General features: G+C 41.2%; 2 protein-coding genes across 8 annotated transcripts in view; both read right to left on the bottom strand.

The window, feature by feature from the left end:
* Positions 1–634, bottom strand: part of SLC26A5 (solute carrier family 26 member 5) — a 60,104-nt gene extending 59,470 nt beyond the window's left edge. For all 7 annotated transcript variants that reach the window (XM_064575390.1, XM_045864848.3, XM_045864846.3 and 4 more), the window contains exon 1: positions 483–634. The gene's annotated coding sequence lies outside the window, so the exon portion shown is untranslated. The remainder of the gene's footprint in view (positions 1–482) is intronic.
* A 10,175-nt stretch (positions 635–10,809) lies between these two features.
* Positions 10,810–13,075, bottom strand: part of RELN (reelin) — a 530,360-nt gene continuing 528,094 nt past the window's right edge. Inside the window, exon 64 of the mRNA XM_045864852.3 lies at positions 10,810–11,909. Within this exon, the coding sequence (XP_045720808.1) occupies positions 11,813–11,909 (97 nt within the window). The 3' untranslated portion in view covers positions 10,810–11,812. The remainder of the gene's footprint in view (positions 11,910–13,075) is intronic.

Below are 13,075 nucleotides of genomic sequence, written 5' to 3' on the forward strand. Positions count from 1 at the left end.
CACCCGGTGGCCCCGCGGGCAGCGCGCGGCCCCAGCGAGGAGGCCAAGGGCGATAGTGGGATTTCACAACCCGAGGGGACACGAACAGGCGAGAAGCGAGCCTCGGCGGGGCAGCGCTGAGAGTGCTGGCGGAGCACCCGAGGGCGCCGGGAAGCGGCGGGGCCGAGGCTGGCTCAGAACCCGAGGGAGGCGAGCGCCTCGTGAAGTCTGGGCCGCCGCCGCAGAGGGGGCGATGGAGGCAGACGTTTCCGGGGGAAAGCACTGCTCAGACCTTGTCCCGCCAGCGCTTGGAGACGGCCGAGGCGGGGCGCGTCCAAGTTGTTGCCTGTTAGTTTCAGGAAGGAGTGAGAGCCAGAGCCGAGAGGGAAGCCCGGGAGACCGCAGACACGGCCGACAGCGCTCCGCGCGCGCCTTCCCTGCCCGCCCGCGCCCGCCTCTCCCGCGGCCCCGCCGCCTCCTCTCCCGGCCCCGCGCGCACTCACCGGCCCGCGCTGCCCGGCGCTGCCCAGGGCCGAGCCGCCGCGCTCCGGAGCCCCTGCCGCCTCGACGCCGCGCCGCTGCGTGCGCGCGCGGCTCTCGGAGGAGGCGCCGAGCGGCTGTGGGGCCGCGGCGCCCGGCGCGCCGCCGCAACCCGAGCCCGCCCCGCCCCGCCGCGCGCCGCCCTCCGCCCCGGACCCCGCGAGGAGGCCCGAGGTCTCCCGTCAAACGCCTAGAGCTTCGGGGCGTGCTTGGCGGCTGACGCTCTGCTTGCGCAGCCCGCGAGCGTTTCGGGACGGACACCCCACTTTCCCCTCCCGCGGCTCGCGAACTCCTCAGGAGGGGATTCGTGGAGCTTGGAGGTGGGGCCTGAGGCGAATTTAGAGGGTCGAGGCTGAAGAAAGCACAATAAACACGCGATATAGTATTCAAGCAGGAAACATTGCTTATTATTATTATTATTATTATTATTATTATTAAGATTTTATTTATTTATTTGAGAGAGAGACTGAGAGAGAGAGCATGAGAGGGGGGAGGGTCAGAGGGAGAAGCAGACTCCCCGGGTGCCTGGGTGGCTCAGATGGTTAAGCGTCTGCCTTCGGCTCAGGTCAAGATCCCAGCGTCCTGGGATCGAGCCCCGCATCGGGCTCCCTGCTCCTTGGGATCCTGCTTCTCCCTCTGCCTCCCTCTGCCTCCCTCTGCCTCTGTCTCTAAAAAGAAAAAAAAAAAAAAAAAGCAGACTCCCCGCCGAGCAGGGAGCCCGATGCGGGACTCGATCCCGGGACTCCAGGATCACGACCTGAGCCGAAGGCAGTCGCTTAACCGACTGAGCCACCCAGGCGCCCAATGAAACCTTGTTTATTTATTATTTTTTAAATAAAGATTTTATTTATTATTTGACAGAGAGAGAATGAGAGAGAGAGAGAGAGAGAGCACATGAGAGAGAGCAGGGTCAGAGGGAGAAGCAGACTCCCCGCCGAGCAGGGAGCCCGATGCGGGACTCGATCCCGGGACTCCAGGATCATGACCTGAGCCAAAGGCAGTCGCTTAACCAACTGAGCCACCCAGGCGCCCTAAAAAAAATTTTTTTTAAAGATTTTATTTATTTACTTGAGAGAGAGAGAATGAGAGACAGAGATCATGAGAGGGAGGAGGGTCAGAGGGAGAAGCAGACTCCCTGCCGAGCAGGGAGCCCGATGCGGGACTCGATCCCGGGACTCCAGGATCATGACCTGAGCCGAAGGCAGTCGCTTAACCGACTGAGCCACCCAGGCGCCCCTGCTTATTATTTTTAAAATGGAAACATCCTAACCTATATTCTCAAATACAGTGATTATGGAGACTCAGACTTGACAAGGAACGTGGAGATGCAGAATGACAATCTTTAAAAAAAAAATGCTTTGATGAGCTGCTTTCGATGAACACCTTTTCTTGCAAATACTGCCTCGTGCAACAAGACCGTGCGCGACAGATTCTTTTTCAGGAATTCTAGTTAGAATTTACAAAACACCTTTTTTTTTAAAAAAAAAAAAAAAAAGGAAAAATTAAGTAAAGCAACAAAACATCCTATTTGGGAGAAAGGAATATACCTGGGGGGAAAACGGAGAATGGAAAGAAAGAAGGGAGGAAAAGAGGAATGAAAGGAAAAAAGGGAAGGAGGAAGGAGGGAAAGAACCTGTTTTCTTTCTAACAACTGAGATGCAAGAGAGCACCGCAGCCAGAGGGCCTAAATCCTCGAAGATGAGGGGTAGAAATGATTTCAACATAAATACTTGCCCTGGGGGCGCCTGGATGGCTCAGTGGGTTAAGCGGCTGCCTTCAGTTCAGGTCTTGATCCCAGGGTCCTGGGATCGAGCCCCGCGTCGGGCTCCCTGCTCCGCGGGAAACTTGCTTCTCCCTCTCCCACTCCCCCCTGCTTGTGCTCTCTCTCTCTGGCAAATAAACAAATAAAATCTTAAAAAAAGAATCCGTCTGGTCACTGCTCCAAGAATGGATTGCCAAGGACCAAAATGGTTGCAGAGAGAACCAGATGCTGGTTACTGAAATACTTCAAGTGGAAGAGAGGCAGAGCCTGTGAAGACGAGGACAACACAAAGAAAACAGGGAGAGGAAAACTAGAGGAGAGTAAAGGGCAAGACCACCACCAGATTTTATAAGAACTACAGAGATTATTGCCTCTCCAGGGCTTGATCCCATGACCTGAGCTGAAGGCAGACGGATTGAGCCACCCAGGCGCCCCTCTGACCCGTCTTTTCTTAATGAAGTCTGGCAGTTCCAGATAATGTTTATGGTATCTCTCAACTTTTAAAAATGTGTGTACATTTGGAACATGTTGTGATTTATTTTCCTTTTCTAAATAAATATTCACATTGCTACCTAATTTTGCATTTATATTTTTGAGCTCTTTTTCTTAAAAGGAGTGCACCAAATTGTGACAGGGATCATAAGCAGCATGGAGATAATAAGGACTTGAGAAGGAAGTGCCATCCAAAGACTGGGCATAATACATTAATATCATTGTTTCTGCCTTAAACAGTGCCCGAGTATCTCTTTCAACTGAGAATCAGGTCCATTTTCTTGATTATAAAGGCTCACTTACCAGGGCAGTGAAAGGCAAGGGAGGGAAGATAGGCCACTGTTGGTACTTAAAATATGAAAAGATGACCATTTTTGTGAAGTAAGGCTTTGAAACAGGTCCAGCGGACTGATCTGCAAGTCCAGTCTCACAGGCTATCTGATCCATCAAAGTAGAAGACTTTCATGGCATTTTTGCCAAAACATCTACCTCAGTCACCTAAACAAATACCTGAAATTTCACCATTAAAACACTCATTCTTTTGGATCTTGATGCATTTCTGGAAGTTTAACACTACTTATTACAATAGAAATCCCTTGGGGCAAATTTACAGTTTGTTTCATACTAACACTTTTTGTGAGATGACCATGTCAATGCCTACCACAGTGTCTGAGTTGCCCCTTCTCTCTCCTATGTGAGAACTGGTTAACACCCACAGGACTAGGACCCAGGCTGGTTTTCTGTGTCGGGGGGATGTGGGCATGTTCTGGTTGTGTAGGGTGTGTCTTAGGGAGAGAATCCAAAGACAGCCGTCCTCCTTTGATGTTTTGCCAAACTCCAAACATGGAATATGCTAGAATATAAATGTTACAGTTGGAAATTTAGAGGCAGACCGAAGAATCAACTTCAAGTCACCTAAAATATGAATGTGGGAGAAATTATATTAGAATTCAGAGATTCTAATTAGCTTTTAATTAATGGGGTTTCCTCTTCAGTCTTGGAGGGTGTTGTTTAGTTTCTATTGAGGTGATTCTTAACAGAATTTGTTTAGATTCTATTAAAGTGAAGAGGTGTTCAAAAGTGTCTAACTTATCACAATATTGTGTGCCTTCCCTGGATGGTAACATTAAGGGATTCTTGTACGAACTTGGGTGTAAGTTAGTTTACTGTCCCTAGATTTATTGAGGCAATATTTCTTTTTTTAAAAGATAAATTTATTTGAGAGAAGAGAATGAGAGAGAGAGAGCACATGAGAGGGGATAGGGTCAGAGGACGAAGCAGACTCCCTCCCGAGCAGGGAGCCCGATGCGGGACTCGATCCCGGGACTCCAGGATCATGACCTGAGCCGAAGGCAGTCGCCTAACCAACTGAGCCATCCAGGCGCCCGAGGCAATATTTCTTATGCCCAGTTCTGTGCCTTTTTATTATTCACATATATATCCATCTATTGTTCTACCAGTATTCTTTCCATAAAAATTATGTTTTTGGACTTAACTTCCTCTTTTTCTGCTGTACTGACATGATTTCTAGACAGTGGGTCCAGACACTGAAATAAAGTAATAAGGCCACTGGAGATTGGCAGACTTTTCCACTGTCGCTGCATGGTCTCCCATGTCTATAAAATAGAGAGCACCAATTTCCATCATGTGGGATTAAAAAAAAAAACTGTAAAAATTCATTTCTAATAAGTACCCAAAGGACTAAATGGGAGATCCAGTAAGAATGACAAAACCCTCTCACCTCTGAACTGGAATTCTTTTAATAATGGCTGATTTTTTTTTCCCTGCACGATAAATAAATGCGTAGTTGCTTTTGTACTTACTACTATATTTTGTATGTGAAGCAGTTTGTTGTTACTCTGGAGAAGTATGAATCCTTAGTAAGATTCTTTCCAATTTAAAATTATACCTTAGCTGTGGTCCCAGATCTACCCATCAATTCTAGTGTCCCAGCTTCTTTTCTCAGTTGAATCCAACCACTCTCCATCCCTTGGTCAGAGTGGATTTATTCAAAGGTCACGCGCTTAAAACCCTCCCACAGCTTCCCAGTGCTTCCTAATTAAAGTTGAATTTTGTTGGTATGAGAAATTGCTTTTCCTCCCTTGCTCCTGACTCCCCCCCTCCACCCCCCGCAGCACTAGCCCCCAGGAGCCCCTCTGCAAATTCAAAAGATCTGAGACTCCCCCAAGGAGCCAGTCTAGTTCCTGCTTTTGTGTATTTGCACACATTGCTCATTCCTAAATATGTCTCCCCGCTGAATCTGCCTAACAAATCCTATTTATTCTTTTCTTTTCTGGCTATAACTTTTAGATCTTCATGTGAAAATAGCGAATAACACAAAAAATACTTTTGTATGCATTCAACCCATTCAAACCTGAACATTTTACTGTATCCTATTCTGACTTTTAAAAACGAAAGAAAACATTTTGGGGTAGAGTTGATGTCTTCCACATACCCCTCTCTGATCTTATTCCCTGGCCTGAGGAAACCAGTGTAATGAATTTGTATTTACTATTCCCACGCATGCTCTTAGATTTTTGCTACATATGCATGTATTCATAAGTGACAAATTGTACAGTTGACCCTTGAACAACATCGGGGTGAGGGGCGCCAACCCCAGTGGAGTTGAAAATCTGAGTATAACTTTTGGCTTCCCCAAAACTTTACCATTAATAGCCTACTGCTGACCGGATGCCTTACCCATCACATAAACAATTGATTAGCTCATATTTTGTATGTTTTATATCTTATATACTGTATTCTTAGAATAAAGTAAGCCAGAGAAAAGAACATGTCATTAAGATAATCACAAGGAAGAGAAAATACACCTACAGTACTGTACTGTATTTATCCAAAAAATCTACATGTAAGTGGACCCACCAAGTTCAAACCCATGTTGTTCAAGGGTCGACTGTATTTGTTTGCAAAGTTTAAATATCCGATAAATGGCATCATGCTATAGAATTTTGCAACTTGTTTTACTGTTATTATTAATGGGCGTGTTCATTTTAACACCATAGAATATTATACAAATAAACCACAATTTATCCATTTTCTTGTTGATGGGTGCTTGGATTATTTCTGATTATTTGCAATTACAAGCAATGCGGCTGTGAACATTTTTGCACACATCTCTCTGTGTATACATGTGAGAGTTTCTCTGTCATAAATACCCAGAAGTAGCTGGGTCATGCTGTCTGTACATATTCAACCTTACGGATATTGTAACATATTCAATGTTACTGATACTACACTGCTCTCCACAGAGATTTGTATTAGCTATATTTTCTTTTTTTTCTGTATGTTTTTTAAGATTTTATTTTTTTAAGTAATCTCTACACCCAATATGGGGCTCGAACTTACCCAAGATCCTCTTTTCAGCACCACTATGTTCGGATTCTGATTTTGCCTCCCTGGTTAGGTATGACATCATTGTTGTTTTAAATGATGTTTCCGTGGTCATTAGTGAGGTTGAACATTTTAATCTTTTGTCATGTCAGTTTTTCCTTCAGTGAATTTTCATTCCTATTCTTTGTGACTTAAAGAAAACTATGTTATTACATTCTTCTTCTTTTTTAAAGATTTTATTATTTTTTAAAGTAATCTCTACACCCAGCATGGGGCTCGAACTCACAACCCTGAGATCAAGAGTCACATGCTCCATCAACTGAGCCTGTCAGGCACCCCCCAAAATTATGTCATTACCTTCTATTATCTATTTGCATGAGTTCTTTATATTTTTATATTTTCTAGAGTCCAGTCCTTTTTTGAATGTATATTGTGGCTTTATCTTCTCCCCTTCAGCGGCTGGTTTTTAAACTTTGTGGTCTCTTCTGCTATGCAAGAATTTGACAAATGAATCCAATCAAACTACAGACCACTAATCCTATAATCTTTTCTTATGGTTTGTCTGCTTTATGTCATGTTTAAGAAATCCTTTCTTCCCATGATCCCACAATGATATTTTCTTCTAAAAGTTGTAAAGTTTTACCTCTGCCATTTATGTCTTTAATCTCCCTGGGGTTTATTTTTGTGTAATGATATGTCTAGGGATCTATTTTTTTTCACTTGAATAACAAATTGTCTTAGTACCACCTGTTGGCTAGTCCATCCTTTCTCCACTTCTGACAAACAAAACTACTATGAGTAAAAAAAGTTGATTGGAAGTTATTTGTGTGAGCAAGGTGATCTGGCTGGTTCATGACAGAATTCCTCAACTTTCATTTCATAAGTCTTTTTTCAAGAGAGGAACCCTTCAGTGTTCTGTCTGGATGATAGAAGCTCAATTCCAGGATTCAGGGAGTTGAAAGATGAAAGGGTGCTGTGGTGAGGGAGGGGGGTCTCACCCTTCAACTGGTAGGCTTTTGCTTAATACCTTAAAAAGAAATTACTAGACTTACCCCAGCTCTTTGCTGCCCGAAATCTCTGGGTCTTCTTCAACCTCTCTGATTCAAGTTATCCAAAAAAATAAACCTCCTGTCCCTCGCCAAAGTGGAAAGGATAGTTTCTTGTTGGTGTTGGGATGAAAGAAGTCTGTTCCTTATTCAGAATTTTAACCAATACCCTTATTTTCATCCTCTTGCCTATTCCTTGCTTGCAGAGGCAGTTTTCTCTGCAGTTCCAGAATCTTCTCTGTTCTGTAGTGCAAATCCCTTCTCTGTAGACAGTTGGGTTTTAGCTTTTTACAGTATGATTAGTTACTACTCGTCCATTCACTTTTCGTTTTCCAAAATTTTGTTATCTTTTATGTTTGTCTCCATCCTATATTTTCTTTGTCCTTTTATGGCTTTATATCATTTAAAATTTTCTAATCATTCTTTTATTTGGGTATTGGGATTTAGTCTATTTCCTGCTTTTTATCTCCACCGGTTATTTTTTTTCCCTACTTGGTTATACGTTTTGTTTAGAAATGCTGTCCATTTTTATATATGGATCTTGTGTCCAGCAGCTTCTTGAACTCTTATTAATTTTCGTGCTTTTTTCTTTTTTTTTAACGACTTTATTTATTTATTTGACAGAGAGAGAGACACAGCGAGAGAGGGAACACAAGCAGGGGGAGTGGGAGAGGGAGAAGCAGACTTCCCGCGGAGCAGGGAGCCCGATGCGGGGCTTGATCCCAGGACCTGGAATCATGACCTGAGCCGAAGGCAGACGCTTAACGACTGAGCCACCCAGGCGCCCCTTTTTTTGTGCTTTTATCTTTAGAGTTCCTTGGGCTTTCTATGAAGACGAGTTTATCAACTGCATCTAAGGAGAGCTTTATCTCTTTTCCAAATCTTATACCTCTTATTTCTTCTTGTTTTATTGCATTGGCTACAGCTTCCAATACTATGTAAGCACTACTCTAGCCTTGCCTTTCTTATGTAAAGATTTCCTTTATTCAGCCTTCCTTTCTCATCCCCACTTCTAGATAGAGCAGATTATTCTCTTTTCTGTGCCAATGAGATCTAGAATACGCTTCTACTGCAGCATCTTTTTCACTGTATTGTATTTGTTGGTATTTCTGAGCTCCAATTAGACTACAAATTGAGGAAGGGAACCATGGTTCATTCATTGTAGTATCCCCCAAAATATATCTTAGTATGGTAGTACATATTTAATAGATGCTTACCAAAAGAACGTTTATTGCTACATGAGGCATTTCCACAGTTATGTTTATTTGTGTGATTATTGGATTCTCCACTAAACTGTGAACTTCCTTAGGGAAGACGGTGTCTCCCGTTGTTTGCCAGTGCATCCCTGGTGCCTTTCCCAGTGCTTGGCACGTGGTATCCCTTAATATATATTTGATATGAATGCATAAACAAAAAGACTGAAGTGGGCTCTAGTACGAAGAATCTTCCGAAATAAAAGCTCCTTCTGTCACATTTAAGCATTTAAAAAGGTACTGTCCTCCAAGGGGTGTATCTCCTTTCAACAGATTATTAATTCATTCATTGTAGGTGTATTTAGGCTCAGTGTTAGTGGTGTCAAAAGTATTGTAAGAATTTACCACTGTGGAAACCTCTAGATTTAACATTTTTCCCTATAGGTGTTTTTTATTTATTTTGGTACTGGGATAATTTATTAACTATTTGGAAAAAAAATTAGCTAGGGGCATTCCCCCCAACATATAACAAAGTAAATTCCAGAATAAATTGTTGGAATATAAATAAGCTAAAGCAAAATATAGAGTAATATTTATATAATGTGAGATGCAAGTCTTTTAAGCATATGCAAAAAACCCTTCATAAATAAATGCACACGAATGCACTAAATATCTAGATGCCATATGCCCAATAAACATATATGAAAAACAAATTTTACTTGAAATGCATCCTAAATACCCATCTCAAGTAAATAGTACACATCTTTGTATAAAAATTAGCTAGGAAAAAAGCATATTATTTAGTATTAAAAGTGGCAATTGCCATGTATGGGAAAGTTAAAAAGATAAAGTACAGAAAGGCAATACAAATTGCTGTCAAAAAATTTCAATTGACAAATATTAAAATGAATGGGTACATATTTTAGTGATCCGCTATACTTTTTTAAACCTTGAAACATAAGACAAGAGTGACAATCTCAATTTGGGAATTTCCCAAGTAACATACATATGTTCCTTCTTAGCTGAAGGGTAAAATATATGTGATATTGACTACATTTAAGATCAGATATTGAGGGGCGCCTGGGTGGCTCAGTTGGTTAAGCGACTGCCTTTGGCTCAGGTCATGATCCTGGAGTCCCGGGATCGAGTCCCACGTCGGGCTCCCTGCTCAGCAGGTAGTCTGCCTCTCTCCCCTCTCATGCTCTCTCTCTCTATCTCATTCTCTCTCTCAAATAAATAAATAAAATCTTAAAAAAAAAAAAAGATCAGATATTGAGTATAATTTACATTAAAATGTATGGTGAATAAGAGGTTAACTGTTCAGAAACCATGGAAACTTGGCCGTGCAAATATTTTTAAATCTCTGCTATTACTAAACTTTGTTTCCTTTATTTATTTAGAAAGGTAAGTCAGTTCAATCAACAATACTTGAAGTCCTACTCTGACGGTCTATGTTTCAAAATAAATAAGCCAATACACATGTAAGTCCCCACTTACACTATTAAAACTTTGAGGAGATGGACTGGTAGGGAGTTCAACCCTCTTCTGATGGTAGGAAGACAGCTGGATGAGAGCACTATAAAATATCTTGCCCTAGTTATCTGGTAGGTCTATGGCACACACACAAGACTTGGAAAGACAAGGCTTTGGGAAAAATTCAACCCCTTCTTGCAATGAGAAAATGAACCAAATATGCCATCAAATGATGAACCAGCAGCAGACAGTTTGTGAACCAAGAAAGGAGAATCAATAGTTAAGATACAATAGTTACCATTCTTGGGCCAAACACCACACTTAATTATAAAGTATATCATATGTTAAATTAGGCTGAGAAAAGAAGGCCTTGTATCTCCAAAGCAATGATTCACAATGGATTTGATACCAGGCTCAAAATACAGTTTAGCTGGACTTCTCAGGGGGATCATCCTTTATCATTCCCCTATTCAAAGAGCAATACTACTGCCATCTATTACTCTATTACCCAGATTTTTTTTAATCCTCTGAAAATCAACACATTCAACACTATTGACATACTTTTTATTGTGTAGACATTAGAAGCAGGGAAAATGCCTCAGTCGCCATTTTTATTGTAAACACATAACACAGTGTCTGTCCATAGCAAGCAATCAACAAACATTTGCTGAATGAATGCATGAGTGCTTGTTATGAGTCAGACATTACATTAGCAGCTAACAAAATTCTCAGGAATTCAATAATTTTCAGAATTCTCTATTGATTTTTCTTGGTGTAATCAGGGTGATTAATAGAAAAAGCGGAATAAGAGAAACATGGCTCAATTGAAAGTGTGGCTTCATAATTGTTATTAGCAATGACGAAACAAAACACCAGTATATATATCTAACACTGTTCTTTCCAAAACCGATCTGGCTTACAAATCCTACACAAAATTTAATTAAAAAATGAATAAAGACAAATGAGCCTCAAATGGCTTATGGACATAATTTTTATTTAAGCATGGGCTTTTAGCTTGGCTCACCCTAGAGTACAACCTTTTAGTTAGGTTAATAGAGAGTTCAGGGCTACGGGGCCATTATAATGTTGCTGGTGTTGGTACAACTTCATCAGAAGGTATGAGTACGACCCGCAGGAAAAACAATCCACGAAGAGAACACAATGAAAACATCCACTGTTTTACAAATCACTCTGTTACCACAGACACGAAATGGCAGTTACTGTTAGTAAATCAGCCACAGAACACTTTAAAAGAACCTTTAGACAAGGAGCTGGGAACTTTTGGGAGATAGGGTTTTCATCCACAATTTTTAAGTAGAAAATATTTCAAGGTCAAGCATTTTTCTTATCCACAAAACAACGCTAAACCAACATACATTTTAAGGAGTATATTAAAGGAGATACAATATCTTTACAACTATCTTCTTGAGTAGGTATCTCAATGAATTTTCTGCAGAATATAAGTAGCCCGAAATTCAGCAGCAAAATATTGCAACATAACAAGTAAATAGTGTCAATGTGTTATACTGTAGAAGAGAATACAAAAAGGAACGATAATTTAATCATATAAAACATGATACAGAGCTGAAATACAGTCCACTTAAATAGCTTTGTGACCAAGAATGTTAAATTCTGTACTAAATGCCATTTTTAAACATAAAATCTCTTAAATTTTTGTGCTTAAACTTTTTTTTCCGTTAAACTATTTCTTATTTTCAATACTGCCACTGTAACTGATATTACAACAGATCACAATTTTCACAGACACAGCAACATGAAGACATTTACTCATGAGAAAATAAGTCACTTGTCATTAGTTCACAGTGTGGGAAAGTGGTGTGCACTCGGTTGTAAGAAGGGCTTTCAGTTAGTCATCAAGTCCTTCGCAGAATTTTCCTGATATCAGATGTGGTGCGCGATTTAAAAGAACGGGAAGCAACACATCACATGTTGGAAGGAAAAATAAAAGTTGTGATTCTTCACGGGTATCGTCTAAGTGACCTCCGTCTTCTGTTGTAGAAATGCCTGAGCCCATGTTGTCGTGAAAAATTCATCATGTAATTTTGTTTGCGAGTGCTGTTAAAATCAGAAAGGATAGAGGGAGGGAGGCAAAGGAGAGAGAGCATGTAAGTCCCATCATGAAAAAAATCTAGTCTGTGTTCTAAGTTACCCTGCTATTTGTCTGAAAATTTTCATGGTTAATCGGTCCTGCTGACAATGCTACCCCAGGACAGGATAACTAAAGGTTGACACCTGCATTCACTGCCTTTGGCCTTGAAGAAATCCCCTTCTTTTCATTAGTGAGCTCCAGACCAGAAAAAAAATAAAAAAGGTAAATTCTCTTGACTCACAGTGAGAGTGGACTGAAATTGTTTTGGCTTTTTGAATTTTATTCTTGACCTTTTTCTGAACACTTGGGTGGATTTCATTTGAGAGGAAGTGTGTGCTGTACCCACTACCTTATTTAGACACATCTTTAACAAGTAGGAAACCTAACTTGATTCCTTTAGCAAACATTCTCGTTTAAAGCTTAAAAAGCAAAAAAGAAGTTGTGAGCTGAATCAGCTTGACCTTCCTGTTTCATTAGACTCAGGGGCAAAATAAAGTAAGTTTTTCTCACGGCCTTCCACAAACAGTAAGCATCTGGGGTCTAGAAACATGGTCTTATGCAAAAGACAGTCCACTGGAAAAAAGACCATAAAATACTAAGAAAGTGTAATCGACTGCAGAATTGACTGTATGTGTATGTAAGTACATACATGCATGCATACGTACATACTATACGTGAAGCTGATAAAAGTACTGAAAATTTCTGTAGGAAATTGCACAATATTGGTAGACATAGCTATTCAAAGTTTTGGTACGGAAAATACACTTTAAAAAGGATCATTATCCATAACATCACTGGAAAGAATCCTACTCCTCTCACACACTGACCTGAGTGACAACATATCTCACTATGGCATCAAAACGAGGTTTTGAAATGTGAGCCTATCACTGCTTCTCAAATTCACTGAATCTCTTCAAAGCTGTCTGGACACAGAATTTTTCCCTCCTTAATTTCATGGAAACATAAAATGTATCTGGAGTGGGATGATGTCATGTGATGTGATTCCACCACGAAGGTCAATATGACATGAGCGTGAGTTAGGGTAAAGAGGAGGCAACGGGTGATTTTGCACCGAGCAGCATATTCCGGGTTATTAATGATCAATATACTAGGCAAGGTGTAAAATGGTACT

Source organism: Mirounga angustirostris, unplaced genomic scaffold (assembly GCF_029215605.1).
Source record: "Mirounga angustirostris isolate CCGP_5_RB_7025 unplaced genomic scaffold, mMirAng1.0.hap1 SCAF_12, whole genome shotgun sequence".
Classification (NCBI taxonomy): domain Eukaryota; kingdom Metazoa; phylum Chordata; class Mammalia; order Carnivora; family Phocidae; genus Mirounga; species Mirounga angustirostris.